At 45.8% G+C, this 18,313-nt stretch overlaps 1 protein-coding gene across 2 annotated transcripts in view; it reads left to right on the top strand.

Annotated features, from left to right (window-relative positions):
- Window positions 1-12,531: 12,531 nt before the first annotated feature.
- The window catches only part of NRK (Nik related kinase), a 126,408-nt gene continuing 120,626 nt past the window's right edge, over window positions 12,532-18,313 (top strand). For both annotated transcript variants that reach the window (XM_066640015.1, XM_066640014.1), the window contains exon 1: window positions 12,532-12,905. In XM_066640015.1, the coding sequence (XP_066496112.1) occupies window positions 12,849-12,905 (57 nt within the window). In that variant the 5' untranslated portion in view covers window positions 12,532-12,848. The remainder of the gene's footprint in view (window positions 12,906-18,313) is intronic.

Below are 18,313 nucleotides of genomic sequence, written 5' to 3'. Positions count from 1 at the left end.
AGCCACAACGACATGCTTTGAATTTTTGAGAGCTGAACCTAGCTTTCATCTCATTCGAGGGGAAAGCATTAAATCTAGCTAGGGAAAACACTCTACATTCTTGCGGATTCGTTAAGAAGGTTAAATAATTACTACTGAAATCAGCTGCCCAAGATAATCCAAAGTGTAGCAGGGAACAAGGTTTTTTGGCTTTGGCTAGGAGCTCTTGTTTTTCAATATCCCATAGCCAGGTGCATAGGATCTCAAGCGCTATTGTCTAGGGCATCATACCAAGCAAATCCAAGGAAAGCCCTAAAGATTGGACTTTCTTACTGAGTAAGGTCAGTTGGGGGGGGGGGCAGAAGGAGTCTTCTAAAAACTGGATATCTTATGAACAACATTTTAACAAGGGAAAATTTGGAGGGAAAATAGGGTAAATGATATTCTATGAGGACAGGGATCAAATTTTTGAGAACTTAGGTCATAGTAAATTTTGAAGGACAAGAAACTGACACGTACACTCCTACAGCCTCTGGTGTGTATGTGTGGTCTCTGCCCCCTCCAAATATGCAAAAAAAAAAAAAAAATCAACTAACTTTTTCATTAGAGTTGCCACTTTTTCCAACTTTGAAACTTATTATACTTGAAGCACAACTCAAACTTGTGGAGTGGGCCGCAGTAGTTTGAAACTAATAGTTTGAGATTTCAATTAGACATCAGGAAAAAATTCCTGATGATCACGGCAGTTTGGCAGGGGAACAGATTGCCGAGAGAGGTGGTGGACTCTCCCTCACTGGAGATCTTCAAGCAGAGGCTCGACAAGCACCTGTTGGAGATGCTCTAAGAGGATTTCCTGCCCTAAGGCAGGGGGTTGGACTAGATGACCTATTCGGCCCCTTCCAACTCTGATTCTATGAAACAAAGATACAGTGGCATTCATGGGGGGGGAAACAACTTACTTAAACATAAACATGTAAAAAGGCTCTTTCCCCTCACCTTCAGAACCATTTCCAACAGTGACAGCAAAGCAGAGGAGATGCCTCCGCTTTGCTTTTGCAACCCAGAAAGGCTCTGAAGGCCAGGGGGACAGGTGTTTTACACAGGCATTCAGTCACCTGAAAAACATAGCATTCCCCCCCCCCCCACACCAGTGCAAAGGTATTAAAACTGAGAAGGTGGTATTTAAAAAATATCCAGATAAACACAAAAGGTATATTGGAGTTCTAGCTTATGTATGTTTACTCATAAGTAAGTCACACTGAGTTCAATTGAACTTACTCCCAGGTAAGTGCATACAGAATTGCAACCTCTAGGGCAGGGGTGCTCAATAGGTGGATCGCGATCTACTGGTAGATCACGAGGCAAAATGAGTAGATGGAGGAGCCCTGTCTCTCCAAACTGTTAATATGTCAGTTTCGTCTAGTGACTAGACGAAACTGACATATTTAGCTAAACTGACACTGAAACTGACACTTTAGCTGCTCTTCAGGCATGCAGCAACAAAACTGACGAAACTGACTAGACTCCAGCAGGGGCTCCATACATTAAAGGGGGTGTCTGTCAGATGCTTCCTTCCCCCCTGGTAGATCTCTGGGCCTTGCTGGGTTTCAAAGTAGCTCTCGAGCCAAAAAAGTGTGAGCACCCCTGCTCTAGGGGCATTTCTGTTTTAAGCAGTGGTTGTTTCAAACAACTGATTGTTCTAGTTGTCATTTCTGCAAAATCATTGTACCCCTGGATCCTCTGCTTGCAGAATTTTGGAGAGAGAGAGGATACCCCACACAGTCCTTGGGGTCAAAGGACATTTCCTTTGCTGAAATAAAGGCAGTTCCCTTTCTCACTTCCTTTTTCCACATAAAACATCCTTTTGCTTTAATGCTTGCTCTTTGACTGACCTGCATGATCTGCTCTGCAATTGGGGGAGGTGGCAGTCGGTTTATTTTCAGCATTCTGGGTTTGTCTCAGCCGTCCCTTCAGAGTGATTCAGCTTGGCTGGCTGTATTTGTAATGTTGCCAACGTGTGTTGATTCACACCGCTCCTGCGTCTTGAAGGGCAGCCTGAGAAGCAGAAATTAAGCAGGCAAAACTTTTAACACTGCTTTAACAAAAAGCTGCCTCAGCTAAATTTTCAAACTCCATTGAAATGTTGTTGAAAGCTCAGGAGCTGAGCCAGTTAAAACACTGGCGAACCTGAAACCTGTTCAGACAAAATTTGTTAAAAATCCAATCATATACCAAAGTCAAACTAGATTTCACTTTAAGCATGTGCTATCAGTGGCGTCACTAAGGTTTCCATCACCTGGTGCAGGAGACCAGTGTATCACCCCCATGATGACCTTCTACCATGCAGTGGGTGGGTAATGCCCTGGGCTGTGGGCTTGATGATGCACTATCGCCCCACCCCTGTTGGTTTTTGGGCTGTAACGTTTGATAAAATAGAGATATTTCACCTCGGTTTGTTTCATTGCATTCTGCATGAAATTCTGCATCAAATGATATATAACATGGTGGTATTATTCAGAAATGCCAAGATTGTAAAAATTTTGGCCAGTAGTAGTGTTGTCACCCCTCCCCACCACCACCAACCCCGTGCATGTCACCCAGTGCAGCCTGCGCCTTAGCAATGCCGCTGTGTACTATGCATCTACATGCTTGTTTTGTTAAATAGCATTCACTTAAGGGGAGAGAAATCTGGCTTGGGGCTGCAGGTAGAGGGGCCTTTAAATAGGGTTACCAGATACATGTCTGTATCTGTCCATGACTTTGTGTACCTTGGCTCAACAATCTCCGACACTCTTTCTCTTGATACCGAGCTAAACAAACGCATCGGTAAAGCAGCTACCACATTTTCCAGACTCACAAAGAGAGTCTGGTCTAACAAGAAGCTGACAGAACATACCAAGATCCAGGTCTACAGAGCTTGCGTCCTGAGTACACTTCTGTACTGCAGCGAGTCATGGACACTTCGCTCACAACAGGAGAGGAAACTGAACGCTTCCCACATGCGCTGCCTCTGACGCATTCTCGGCATCACCTGGCAGGACAAAGTTCCAAACAACACAGTCCTGGAACGTGCTGGAATCCCTAGCATGCATGCACTGCTGAAACAGAGACGCCTGCGTTGGCTCGGTCATGTTGTGAGAATGGATGATGGCCGGATCCCAAAGGATCTCCTCTATGGAGAACTCGTGCAAGGAAAGCGCCCTACAGGTAGACCACAGCTGCAATACAAGGACATCTGCAAGAGGGATCTGAAGCCTTAGGAGTGGACCTCAACAAGTGGGAAACCCTGGCCTCTGAGCGGCCCGCTTGGAGGCAGGCTGTGCAGCATGGCCTTTCCCAGTTTGAAGAGACACTTGGCCAACAGTCTGAGGCAAAGAGGCAAAGAAGAAAGGCCCATAGCCAGGGAGACAGACCAGGGACAGACTGCACTTGCTCCCAGTGTGGAAGGGATTGTCACTCCCGAATTGGCCTTTTCAGCCACACTAGACGCTGTTCCAGAACCACCTTTCAGAGCGTGATACCAGAGTCTTTTGAGACTGAAGGTTGCCAGCCTAACCAGATACAAAGGGGACAGAGTGCCTATACCTTTAACCACTGTATAGGAGAGAGAATTTTGGCAGGTGCAGCTTTTAAAATGCTTCCTGTTGAGCTGCATCTGCCAAAATTCCCTCATCTATACAACGGTTAAAGGGACAGGCACTTTGTCCCCCTTTGTATCTGGTAACCCTACCTTTAACCTTTTCCCTGCTGCAGTATCTGATGAAGTATTTATGCTGACAAGAGGTCAGTGAAGGCCTTGAGTGTGACCAATAAGAGAACCTACTCATTGCAAGGCACTTGGCACTGCTCTGCAGCTTCTGATGGTCTCCAACATGCCCAGCAGACATGAAGAAACTGGTGGTTTGTCTATGAGAGAGAGAGAGAGAGAGAGAGAGAGAGAGAGAGAGAGAGAGAGAGGCAAGGAGTTACATTGTTACTTTTAGGCACACCTCCAGGCTTGAGAGAGCCCTTGGCAGTGGCATCATTGATGTTTGCATCACCCGGTGCAGGAGGCTAGTGTGTCACCCCCATGATGAGCCTCCTCCCATGCAGGGGGCTGGACAATGCACCAGGTGGTGGATGTGGTGGTGTACCATTGTCTCACCCTCTCTGGTTTTTGGGCTATAACTTTTGATAGAATAGAGATATTTCAGTGTGGTTTGTTTCATTGCATTCTGCATGAAATTACACATCGATTGAGATACAACATGATGGATTTTTTTTTTTTTTCAAAATCCTTGTATTTTCAAATGTTTTGGCCAGTAGTGGTGTCACCCCCCCATGCATGTCACCCAGTGCGGCACACACCCCCTGCACCCCCGGAACGATGCTACTGGCCCTTGGCGACATGGCCTCCAGTAGGCTTCTTTCTTTGTGGGTGGGCTGGACCTCCATGGCAGCTACCCTGGTGTACCTTCTCTTTCACCTCTCCTTCCCAACCAAGGAGAGGTCCAACCAATGGGAGTAAAGTGCCAGCCTTGCATGCTACATTTTGTAAGGAAGGGAGGGAAGAGGTAGCAGAGGTGGCTCTCCAAAACCTACAACTTTGGCTCTCCAAAACCTTAGTCTTGGGGTGAGAAACCTGAGAACTGCTGTCAGTCTTCGCGATCTGCAGTGCAGGAATAATAATATTTACCTTTACCAGACTGTTGTAAGATAACATACATGAAGTGCTTTTCACACTCAGGCAGGTAGGATTAGCGCCAGTCACCAAAACAAAGACGGACAGGCAGCCTCTGTGGAAGAATTGATCCTGCTTGTGGTTTGCTGTGAGTAAGATTAATGTACTTCCTTGATGTCTTTTCTGGCAGAGAGAAATTGTGATGGGCAATTGCATCAAGCTTAGCTTGATCAACAGGGCCTCGGGCAGAGCTGCTTAAGAACAGCTTAACAGCGCAAGAGGGAAAGCAGATGGCAAAGTTGATGGAAGTCTTCTGTTGTGGACAAAGGCGGGGGAATGGGTTCAAATTCCTCCTAGCCATAAGTTCCATGGGTGACTCCAGGCCAGTCATCATCTTACCTCATATGGTTGCTGTGGAGATACAACAGAAAAAACATCACACATCATGCCCTGAGCTCTGTGGGGAACTGTGGAATGTAAGTGTGACATCCAAACAAAACCAGCCTTTGTGGGTCCCCATGGAAAGGAGTGTGTTGCCAGTGCACAGGGGTGCGCATCATGTGTTTGGCTGAGGCTCTGTAAAAATATATTTTGCATTCCATTTTTTTTTTTTTGAACACCCAACACTGACTACCCATTTTTCTTTTGCAGGACTCATGCTTGTTCTGGGAAGGAAAACAGGAAGCGTTCCTTTCTTTTCCTCTCTTGCTTGATTACAGCCAATTCTTTTAGACTTATGCTGTTCCCAGACAGGACATGCTCATGAGCTAATGCACAGTCCTGGCATGGTCAAGTGCCTGGTGTTCGCCTGTGCCCTTCCTCCATGCACCCACATCGCAATGCTGTCCTGGAAGTAAGGTTGCTATGTTTGGGTGAGCAATGATAGCACTGGTGAAGGAGGTATGCGTGCATGAGAGAAGGATCTCAGGCCTGGGTCGCTAGCCACAGAGCAGTCAGAGGGCCAAATTGGAAGCTCTTGTAGTCCAAATCTGTTTCCACCCTCTGAGATAAATGTGATTCCAGTTGCCCCAGTGGGACATAAGAACATAAGAACAGCCCCAATGGATCAGGCCATAGGCCACCTAGTCCTGCTTCCTGTATCTCACAGCGGCCCACCAAATGCCCCAGGGAGCACACCAGATAACAAGAGACCTCATCCTGGTGCCCTCCCTTGCATCTGACATTCTGACATAAATGCCATAACATGATCCCCTATTCTACTCTATTTAATGGGACTTGCTTCATAGTAAATGTACTATGGGTTACAGACAAGCATCTTGATCCTGTATATAATTTACTCAGAAATAAGTCCAACAATAGGTCTTCTTCTGCAATAAGTAGGCATAAGATTGGAACACTATGGTTGTTTACTTAGCAGCACATTCCACTTACTCCTGGGTAAATGTGCATGGAATAGTAACCATGCACAACTATCTTACACATGTTCATTTAGAACAGTGGTTCTCACTACTTTAGCACCGGGACCCACTTTTTCGAATGAGAATGTGAACAGGACCCACTGGAAGTGATGTCATGACTTGATGTGACATCATCCAGCTGGAAAATTTCTAACAATCCTGGGCTACAATTCTATCCACACTTACCCAGGAGTAAGTTTCATTTACGATCATTGTTAAAAGCATCTTCATAGTAGCCTGTTAAAAGTACAGATTTGCCACATTTCCCCAAATGCAAGCACATACGTTGGTGGCATTAAGTCTAATATGTATATCAAAAATAAAATATTAAAATGAATAGCGACCCACCTAGTGGGTCCCGACCCACAGTTTGAGAAACACTGATTTAGAAGCTTACTCCGAGGTGAATGTGCATAGGACTGCGACCTTAGTCACAACTAACTTTAAGTAGATTTTGGGCCAGTGTGATTTTGCATTGTTGGTATTGCCACTATTATAATACATTAGTTATTATTCCCATGCAGTCCAACTAAATGTAGATTTACTCGGAAGTGCATCCTACTGATTACGATGGGGCTTGCTATCTGGTGTCCTGTTGGCTTGCAGAATACAAGCTTTCCGCCTCCATTCTAACCAGTACAGAACTACAGTATTGGGGGAGGGGGGTTGCCTTTGTTATGCTGTCATTTTCTTCTTTTGTTTTTGACATTTGTAATCTTTATAGTTACCATCTTGAAGATGAGTTTGGAATACTGTTCATATTTGGAAAAACAGGAAGGAAATGTTAAAATATCTTCAAAGAAAAGAAAGAAAAGAAAGTTGGCTGCTGTGGTTTCTCTTTTCTTTCTTATGGTTTGCTTGTGGGGTTACTTATAAGGTGGGGGGAAGTGTAAAAACTAATCCTGCCTGGTATTGCCATCCAGTTCCTCTTCTCGCTCTCTTTTTTTCCGTTGAACTGCTGGGATGACAGCAGTGTGATGCTTTGAAGTCCAAAGTGGCTTTTGGAATCTCTTTTAAGGAAATTGCTAAATGATTTATTTCAACATTCTGTCCTCCAGCTGCTGGACCTGCAGCAGCCCTGCAATCAGGGGAGAGTACAGAGCTGACACGCAGAGTGACTCAGGTTCATGGGTACAATCTCTATGCAAGTGATTCCATCAAGGACAGGAATGCTTTCCTACTGAGTATTCCCCCCCTTCTGCTTTCCTCATTCCTCCAACTCTCTCTAAAGTGTGGCCTGCTGGAATTGGGCAGCCAAAACCACCATGCAGACATGCCACAACAAGTAGGATACCGCTCAAGTCAGCTCCTGCATTGGAATGATGTATCTCAGCAGAGAAATTTCATGTTCTTCATGTGGGAGGGAATGCCTCTTCTAATATTAGGAGGAAATGCTTCTTTTAGAATTAGGAGGGATGTCTCTTCTAAGGTGCTGGCAGATTTTAAAAAAATCTGTAAAATAAAGTTTTACAATAGTGGGGCCCACTGAGTTTAATGGGACTTACTCCCAGGTAAGTGTGCCCAGGACTGCAATCTTGGGTTACAGCCCTATACACATTTACCTGGGAGTACATCCTACTGAACTCAGTGCAACTTACTTGTAAGTAGACATGCCTAGGCCAGTCTATTAATTGATTGGGCTATCAGTTAAATTTCTGTTTGGTGGCACTTGGATATGTTGTAGCAAGTGTCATCTTAGAAGAGGAATTTCTTCCAGTGGAAAGAAGGGGGAATGCCTCTTACAATGTAATGTTTTCCAGCTGTTATTTTTAAAGAAGTACTTAAATAAAAATATGATTTATTTAGTACAGGTGCTCTGATATGTGGAGACTCCATAGTTACTGTATTCAGGGGTAAGGGAAAATGCACTCTTTTATGTGCTCAGTGGCACTTCAATAAATTCTTTATTTATGTAAAAGATTTATATACCACGTTTCTCATGTTCAAGGCAGTATACAATTTTTAAAACACACAACAATAAAAACATGCAAACAGAAATCATTAAAGGCAATTCAAAAATACAAAGTTAAACAAGATGGATCTTACTTCACATGTTCCAAGCTTGAGCTCTTGCCTTTGGGAACAGTTGCCAGCAGACTGAATTCTCAGAAACCATGGCATAAATTAAGTCCTAGATAAACACCAACTTCATTGATAAGTGACAGGAAAACTGTGTGCAATTGGTCAATTGCAATGAATGATCACTCAGTGTGTGCCTCTCCTGTCTACATAGGAACTTTGTCCGTACCACAACTGGAATCTCTTACAATTCATGGCATCTTGTCCCCAGAAAGGTTTACCAGTGGGGCTACAGTAGTTTGATTCTAGGAGGTCTGGTCTAGAGGGTAGAGCCTCCGTCTGCCTGAAGATAACATCCACAAGGTCGCCAGTTCGAGGCCACCGGCTGGCAAGCTGAAGCCGAGCAATTCCATCTGCTCTGAGCGTGGGAGGATGGAGGCCAGAATGTGAAGCCAGATCGGAATGAAACACCTTGGAAGTAGTCGTTCTTGAAAGAAAGAACCTTCTTTGAAATTGTAAAAATCCCTATTTAATAAGGGATTTAAATAAAGCCTGCCTATGTAAACCGCCTTGAATAAAGTCTTGAATAAAGACCAAGAAAAGCGGTATATAAATACCTGTTGTTGTTGTTGTTGAAGTGTCAGGGATGTAGATATGTTCAGAGAATGCCTGAGTTCTAATCCTCAGGCAGCCACCAAGTGTTCTAGGTGCCCTTGGGCCAATAACTTATTCTCAGCCTAAGGTGATCATGATTATAGAAGGGGGTGGGAGCAGGTACCCTATATGCCATTCTGAGCTCCTTAGAACAGTGTTCTTCAACCTTGGGGTTGGGACTCCAATGGGGTTGCAAAGCCTCAGTTGTGGGGTCGTGGCAACTTACAGGAATGAAAAAAAGGTTATGGACTGGACTGAAAAGGTTATACCACTGGGCTAAGGCACCATCAGGTAAAGGGAGAGGCAGCTGCTTCCAGGAGATGGTGTCCCAGTTCTGCTCAGGTCAGGGTGACCAGATGTCCTCTTTTTCCAGAACTTGTCCTCTTTTTTGTATACTGGAAAAGAACATTTGCCCTGTGAGCGGGCCCCTGCAGGCAGCACAGAGCCTTCCTGTAATCAATAAATTATATGTAATAAATTATAGGTAATATAGTTTTAACCACATGAAAGCAATACACAAGTGTTTTTAGCTTTTATATTGTCATGTCGTCATGTCGTGAGAATGGATGATGGCCGGATCCCACAGGATCTCCTCTATGGAGAACTCGTGCAAGGAAAGCGCCCTACAGGTAGACCACAGCTGCGATACAAGGACATCTGCAAGAGGGATCTGAAGGCCTTACGAGTGGACCTCAACAGGTGGGGAACCCTGGCCTCTGAGCGGCCCGCTTGGAGGCAGGCTGTGCAACATGGCCTTTCCCAGTTTGAAGAGACACTTGGCCAACAGTCTGAGGCTAAGAGGCAAAGAAGGAAGGCCCATAGCCAGGGAGACAGACCAGGACAGACCGCACTTGCTCCCAGTGTGGAAGGGATTGTCACTCCCGAATCAGCCTTTTCAGCCACACTAGACAATGTTCCAGAACCACCTTTCAGAGCGCGATACCATAGTCTTTCGAGACTGAAGGTTGCCAACTAACTAACTGGGTGCAATCCTAACCCCCTTTCCAGCACTGGCATAGCGGTGCCAGTGGGACATGTGCTGCATCCTGCATTTGGGTGTCACTCACAGAGGCCTCCTCAAAGTAAGTAAGGGAATGTTTGTTTCCTTACCCACAGCTGCGATACAAGGACATCTGCAAGAGGGATCTGAAGGCCTTAGGAGTGGACCTCAACAGGTGGGAAACCCTGGCCTCTGAGCTGCCCGCTTGGAGGCAGGCTGTGCAGCATGGCCTTTCCCAGTTCGAAGAGACACTTTGCCAACAGTCTGAGGCTAAGAGGCTAAGAAGGAAGGCCCATAGCCAGGGAGACAGGCCAGGGACAGACTGCACTTGCTCCCAGTGTGGAAGGGATTGTCACTCCCGAATCGGCCTTTTCAGCCACACTAGACACTGTTCCAGAACCACCTTTCAGAGCGTGATACCATAGTCTTTCGAGACTGAAGGTTGCCAACTACTACTATGTCATGTCCTACATTTTTCTTGGACGTCCTACATTTTTGGGTGTACACACACACACACGCGCGCGCGTGTGTGTGTGTGTATTGTATGTCTATTATGCTAATAAAGGTATGGTGATAATGCTAAAATAGCGTTCTCTAGTACTAGCCTTCCTGGCAATTTTTTCTGTTCTCTCTAATAAGAATATCTGGTTATAGTTAACAGTGCTGGGAGGGCATTATGGAGGCAGGGAATGGGTAGCAATGGCTGTGAGAGTGGGCAGAAAGGGTCCTGGGAGAGTATGGGGTTGACTGTGGGGTCCCTAGTCCAGTGATTTTCATCCAGTGTGCCACGGCACACTAGTGTGCCATGAATGGTCCACAAGTGTGCCGTCTGAGTTTTGGGGAGGGCCAGTGGTGTAACTAAGGGGGTGCAGGGGGTAGCAGTTGCACCGGGTATCAAGCTTTAGGAGGGGCAACAAGCTGAGCTTGACACTAGTGACCAAAATTGTGAGACTCTTGGTATTTATTTTTCACATTTTTATACCGCCTTTCATCCAAAGACCAAAGTCGGTGTACACAGCTGCTCCCCTCCTTTTGTCCTCACAACAACCCTGTGAGGTAGGTGAGGCTGAGAGAAAGTGACTGGCCCAAGGTCACCCAGGAAGCTTCGTGGCTGAGGGGGGATTTGAACCTGGATCTTCCAGATCTAAGTCCACCTCCCAAATGTATGTATGAATAATACCATCATGTTATATATCATCAAAAAGGTAATTTAATGCAGAATGCAATGAAATAAACTACATTAGAATATCTTTATTCTATCAAACGTTATGGCCAATTAACTAGAAAATGAAAACACAACTGCCTTATGGAACAAATGGTTTATGGATTTCTTATGGATTTCTTTAACTCAAAACTGATCTAGGATTGTTCTGAAAACCAATGACATGTTATTATGTTATTGACATGTTGCAATAACATGATATTATGATACAACATGGAACCAATAAGGTGCTAATATGAGTCAGTGCTCATTTCCATGTATCATAATACAGTTACCCCTGCTAACTGGATAAAAAAGGAAGTTTTTCAAGTAGTGATCCTTCTATGTTTAGTGGGGGGGGGGGGGGAAACCTTCCCTCTTCACCCAGCTCAGTGTCTCAAACCAATCAGGGGCATACTTTTTATTTATTTACTCAATTAATTTTGATTTTTTTCTTGGGAGGGGCTACAAATCTTCTTTGTAACAAACCTGCTACCCCAGATAGTAGGTAGATACCTTAGCTATGCCACTGACAGAGCAAGTGGGTGGTGAGCAGCTGGGGGGAAGAGGTGGGTTTCTCCCTATTTTCATTTTTTAAGAAGTCTGGGTGTGACATCACTTCCGGTTGTGATGTCACTTCCAGGGCATCATTTTAAGCTTGGCACCGGGCTACATGATCATTAGCTATGCCACTGGGGAGGACTGTTTATTAGTAGGCCCATTGGGGATGTGAGCAGCATATTGTGCCTTGTCAGTTGACAAAAAACTGATGGTGTGCCTTGACAATTTTAGCACCTTGTCAGTGTGCAGTGAGACAAAAAAGGTTGAAAATCGCTGCCCTAGTCTCATACTTGATTGATTGATTGATTGATTGATTGATTGATTGATTGATTGATTGAGTGGTTCTCACACATTTAGCACCCAGATCCACTTTTTAGGATGAGAATCTGTCAGGACCCACTGGAAGTCCCACATCAAGCAGGAACATTTTTAACAAGCCTAGATTACAATCCTATCCACACTTACCCGGGAGTAAGTCCCATTGACTATCATTGTTAGAAGAATATACGTAGTAGCTTGCTAAAAGTACAGGTCTGTAACATTTCCCCAGATGCATTCACATACAATGGTAGCATCAAGTCTAATATATTAAAAATAAAATATTGAAATGAATGGGGACACACCTGAAATGGGCTCGTGACCCACCTAAGTGGGTCCTGACCCACAATTTGAGAAGCACTGGATTGATTGATTGATTGATTGATTGATTGGGGTCGTGACACAAAAAAAGGCTGAAGACCACTGCCTTAGAAGAAGGGTTGGAAAGAAAGAAAGCAAGCAAGCCTGCATCCATCATCCAGTTCAAGAATCTAGTCCTCATTGTGGGCATCTCATGCAACTCTTGACAGCCTCTTTGTGCGTGTGCGTTTCCTGCAACAGCATCTGGGGAAGGCGGGGGGTGGTGGAAGAGGCTTCCCCCCCCCCGGGCGGTCCTGAGAGCAGTTGCATCACACACACACACACACACACACACCCCCAGCGCGCCTGGCTGAGTGCGGTCCACCCCACCCCGGGCAGGCGCGTCACTTCCTCGCAAACTTTTCGCGTGCTGCCCAAGTCGCCTGGCCGCAGGGAGTCGGGCACGGGCTGCTTCCTCGCCCTCGGACTGAGCAGGCGGGGAGGGAGGCCGGCCGCCCGCCCGCTCCCCTCTGCCTGCGCTTCTCTTGCCTTCCGGCCCCGCAGGGTTGCTGTCCGCCCCCAGCCCGGCAGGGCGCACGATGGGCAGCCTCCCCGACCAGGGCTGAGCCGCTGCGCCGTCGCACCGGCCGGGCGCAGGAAGAAGAAGGGCTCCTCCTCCTCGCCCCGGCCAGAGGCAGCTTCTGCCCGGGAGCCGCGGCCAAGAGCAGCCCCCTCACCATGGCCAGCGACTGCACCGCTGCCAGCCTGGAGAGCATAGACCTGGCTGCGCTCAGGGTAAGTGGCGTCTGCAGGAGAGGGGGGCTGTGGCCCTCGGGGCGCTCTCCTGGGGGCCTACCTTTCCGGGCTGTTGTGAAGACTCCCCAGACCAACCGTGTTCAACCATTTCTTTACTCATAAATATTAAATATTTAAGTGTTAAATATTTCTTTACTCATTGTGTGGTTGGTCTGTGGAACTCCTTGCCACAGGATGTGGTGATGGCGTCTGGCATGGACGCCTTTAAAAGGGGATTGGACAAGTTTCTGGAGGAAAAATCCATTACGGGGTACAAGCCATGATGTGTATGCGCAACCTCCTGATTTTAGAAATGGGGTGTGTCAGAATGCCAGATGCAAGGGAGGGCACCAGGATGAGGTCTCTTGTTATCTGGTGTGCTCCCTGGGGCATTTGGTGGGCCGCTGTGAGATACAGGAAGCTGGACTAGATGGGCCTGTGGCCTGATCCAGTGGGGCTGTTCTTATGTTCTTATGTAACCAGTGTGCCACGAGCGGTCTGCAGGTGTGCCACAGGAGTTTGGGGGAGGGTCATTTATTAACAGGGCCATTGGGGGATGTGAGTGGGCCTTGTCAGTTGTCCAAAAATGGATGCTGTGCCTTGACTATTTTAGCGCCTTGTCTGTGTGCTGTGAGACCAAAAAGGTTGGAAGTCACTGCCCCACATAATGTACCTGAAATGGGTTTGGACACTTGGGAAAAAAAGTCTTTCATAAGGATTACACAGCCCAACAGCAACAAAATTCTTCTGGTGCTTCAGAAGTCAGACCTATTCGTGGATATATTTGGGGTACTGTTCCTCTGTCAAGATCCCATTGAATCTGTAAATGTGTCTCTCCAAAACTAGAGCCAGTAGGGCAAAACACGCCCAAAATATATCCAGGGTCTAACTTTTAAGGCACCAAAATGTGTGGTGGGCTGTGTTATATTAGCATTCTGTTAATTCTTTTAAAAATGTCACTGTACACGCTGTATCTTGGTAATCCTTACAACAGTCTGGAAAGGTAGGCCTGTAGTCTTGGAGCTGGCATTGTGTTGTGGCTAAGAGATTGAGCCCCAAATCAGGACTTCTTCACTTGTGCCCGGAATCCTCACTAGCCCCAAATTGGGACTCTCTGTGCCCGGAATCTTCACTAGGTGACCATAGCCAAGGCACTCACTCTCTGCCTCAGTCTTCCCTAACTGTGTTATGGGGATCACAGTACTTGCCTTGAAAGGTTATTGCAAAGGTAACATCTCAGTAGTATTTGTGAACTGCTTTGCATTCACAAAGCATTACACAGATGTCAACTTATTATTATAGATTGTGAGTTCTCCGGGAGAGGGATTATAACCACCCAGTATGGTTCCCACTCTTTCAAAAGCATTTTGCACGTCGACAATGAGGTATAAATGAATAATAATTTTGCCATAGAAATCTAGGCATTTATTTAGTCTTGACTTCCTGTGGTAAACTGATCATTTTGGAAAGAAAATCCTGACTGTTGTGGTATAAGTTTTGCTTGACCAGACATCTGGCTTTGAGCCTCTGCTGTTTCTGAGAACACCATGCTCTTTTGTAACAGCCTTTGTACATCCAAGCGGCATGAAATTTTACTGCAAATGAGCTGTGCATGTTCTAGGAATGGGGGGAGGGACCCCTGGGTAGGGTACCCACAGTTAAACATGGGGTGCAAAGTGAGAATTCACATAGTTTGTTTGGCAGTTCTTACAACAGCCCCATATTACAGATGAGCTATGCTGGCTCTAGGTTTTGAGGGGTGACCAACAATTTTAAATTGGAAGAAGCAAAGTGAAAATTCGCTCCCACTTTATATGCAATATTTTGGTAATCCTTACAACAACAACCTTGTAAAGTAGCCCCTGGTATGCACAAATGTGTTACATACAGTAGCACCACTGAGACATTGAACTTGCCTAGTGAGTTCATAGCTGACGTGAGATTTGCTTGTAGGGACTTCCCAGTGTGCACTCTTGACAGTTACAGCACCCCAGTGTTATCTTCCATCATTGTCATCCTAGTGGTATAAAGTGGGTTGATCCCAAGTAGGTCAGGCGAATGGATTCTCTCAGTTTGATAAAGTTCAGAATCGCAAGATTTGTGTGATAGAAATCATGAGATTCTCCTCTTTTCCTCCTTTGTGGCTGCGATTGCATTATTCCAAAGGCATGCCCCTAAGCTTTGAACACGCAAGATAAGATAACGGAGCTATTTGTTCATGTATTTAGGACTTACCCTTTAAAAAGAGTACATATAGGGGAATGCCTTGTGGCATTTGGGATGGTTAAGATAGCACTGACTTATGATGTGGTGACATTTTGTCCTGCGGGTAAGAGCTAAATTTTCCTTCCCAACCAGCAATGTTTTGGTCAGGAGAACAGTAATATATTGTTCCCCCAGTAAATGTTGATTTTTTTATTTTTATTTTTTGCTTTTTCAAAAGTAGATTAATTTGCTGTGGAGCTGAAAACTCAATTCCTGGGTTAGGTCCATCCAACATTAAGTTCTTGTTTTCATTATTTCCAGCTAACCCTTGTGCTGAGAAGGGAGGAATCTGTAGGCAACAATGGAGTTTACTATACTGTATATGCAAGGTCCAGTATGTCTTACTGACCTCCAGTAAATGTAACTTTGGCAGAGTTTTTAAAGGACTGTCTTATGACATTCTCTATGATTTGAATGCATGTTGAATCATTCACAAGACTGGGGTGGCCAGAAAGAGAAAAAAGTTGGATCACCCTGCAGTGTGGAGTCTGTTTCCACTAGAAGGCAAAATCATAATTCTTGCTGAATTGCATTCATCCCATGAACAAACAAAAAAAGATTTCAGTTGCATCTTGCAACCTTTTCCTCGTCAAGGAAAAATGCCTGATACATCAGATGTAACATTCATCACTTCAGTTAAACCTCATTGGAGAGATTTGCATTCGCACACATAAACTCCATGAGACATGAAGTCCAGAGACCAATTCTTTGGTATGTGGCAATGCAATTTATCACTCTTGTTAATTTCTTCTGGAAGATATCACTAGAGGTTTCTGTGAAATAGTATTAATTTTGCAGATCATTTTCTCAGCATCTGTCCTAGCAATCTGTATGATTTTTTTGGGGGGGGGGGGGACTGCTATCATTTGGTCTTTCCGTGCAACCTGGTATCATCTTTCCCACTGACCTGTCACTTTTTGCATAGTATTCCCACCAGTCTTTTCTTGTGAGTTCTCCAGGCCTGTTAGTTGTGACAAAAACTGCAGTTCTGTACTCACTCACATGGTGGGGTGAGCCCCACTGAACACATGGGAAGAGCTCTGGTGCAAAACCTTATCTAGTCAAGCATCTTGCTTACCACAGTGACTAACCCAGGGTTTCTAGGAAGCTCAGCACCAGGGCAGGATGGTAATAACCTCCCCTTCTCTCTAGCAACTATTATTCATGACCTCTATTTAGCTATCGTGTTTACTAGCCATTGAGAGACATCTCCTCCTACTTGAATTTGTCTAATCTCCTTTTTAAAACCATCTTAGCTTGTGGCCATCACCTCATCTTGTGGCAAGAAGTTCCATCAGTGAATTATGCACTGTATGGAGAAGTACTTTGCTTTTGTCCCAAATTTATTGTCTGTCAGTTTTTTGGATAGGGAAGTGATCATAGGGTCAGTAGCAGAGAACCTGCTTTGCATGCCAAAGGTCCCGCATTTGATTTCAGACATCTCCATGTTTTGAGATGGAAAGGACCTTGTTTGGATCTCTCGGAGAGCTTAAGGTAGCTTTGGGACTCTGAGTAGATGGGCTTTTGGCCAAATCCAGCAGGGCTGTTCTTATTTTCTTATGACTTGGATGGCAGTGCACATGTTGATGAAACCACTAGCTAACTGCAACTAGATTGGAGTCAGTGACTGTGGTGTGGGGTTTCTTGTTTACAACAGTGAGGATAGCCTTGATACGTCAGAGGTAGATCTATGGTTGCTTGCTGACTCTGAAAGTAGAAGAGGTCTTGCAAGAACCTCTAGTCAGTGTTATCCAGCAGCAGCTCAGCACTTGTGAAGCATCCCTTGATGGTTGACAGCAACAAGCAACACCTATCCAGAAAGTTACAGCCTTCTGCTCCTTTGTACTTGGGTCTCTCAACTCAAGGACGTATCTGACAGTTAACTTTAAAGTAGTAGCCTTGTGAATAAATCCGCAAAACTTAATTGGCTGCTTTGGGGCATTTGCTTTGCCATGGGGAAGGCAGGATATCAATTCCTCAAATAAATATTAGTCAACAGAACTTTGTTCTATACAAGATGGCCACATATATACTAAATCCCCAACATAGTACCAGTTCCATTCTGGAATACAAGTATCTCGAAGCAGCCGGCGCAGCAATATCATGTCTGCACAAAAGCACCACAAAGGACATACTGCACCTGTATGAAGGTGCCCATGCAGCCATCCCTAACTCAGACATCCGTAAGTCAGATGTCCATAATTCAGCTAGCCAGTGTATCAGTGAAAGTCATTTATGGTGCATCCAGTTAACAGTTTAGCCATTACAAAACTTACGAATACACCAACATCCTGAAAGAAAGAAGCATGTGAAAATGCTTCATGCTGAGTCAAACTATCTGTTTGTCTGGTCCAGTATTGTCCATTCAGGATTGGTCCCGGGGTCTTGGGCAGAAGTCTTTCCCCAACCCCACCTGGAACATTTTCATGTTACTCATGTGTTTTATCACTGGGCAATGACTTCCTAAGAAAGAAATCAAGGGCCCAATCCTATCCAGCTTTGCACTACTGAGGCAACTGGACCAGCGGGGCATGCACTGCATCCTGTGGCGGGAGGACCATTTATGGAACCCTCCTCAAGTTAAGGGAATTTTTGTTCCCTTATCTTGGGGCTGCATAGGATCTGGAAAATTGGATAGGATTGGGCCCCAAAACTTTTTCAATGTACAAAGAAACAAATATGAACAAAACTTGCCTATTCACCTGGAGGCCAGTTCTTATTAACCATAGATGACTCAGGGCGCAATCCAAACCTGCGCTGGAGCAGGCAAGCCAGGAGGCTTGCACTGCATCCAATGCAGGTTTGTTGGCTTCAGCGGCTCAGCCAAAGGCAAGGGGAAGCTCTTCCCCTTACCCCTGGGTAAGGGCTGCTTGCCCCAATGGGTCTCCTTGGACCTGCACCACCACTGGAGGTAGCGCAAGTCCAAGGAGAATGGAGCGGCTTGAAGCCGATCCGTTCTCCCTGGGGACAGGGGTTGGGATCTGGCATAACCGCAGGGTCCCAGCCCTGCCCCCGGCTCCCTGCGTGCCTGCCCCCGGGGCTGCCCATCACCCGCCCTCCCCCGCCTAGAAACGCCTCCCTCCCGCCTCCTCCATGCCCCCCACGCCTACCTTCGCCACTTGTGTTGGCGCGGGTGCGCTGAC

This window comes from Tiliqua scincoides, chromosome 12 (genome assembly GCF_035046505.1).
Source record: "Tiliqua scincoides isolate rTilSci1 chromosome 12, rTilSci1.hap2, whole genome shotgun sequence".
Lineage (NCBI taxonomy): Eukaryota > Metazoa > Chordata > Lepidosauria > Squamata > Scincidae > Tiliqua > Tiliqua scincoides.
Note: the sequence above shows the minus strand (reverse complement) of the source record. Positions and strands in the feature narration are given on the sequence as shown.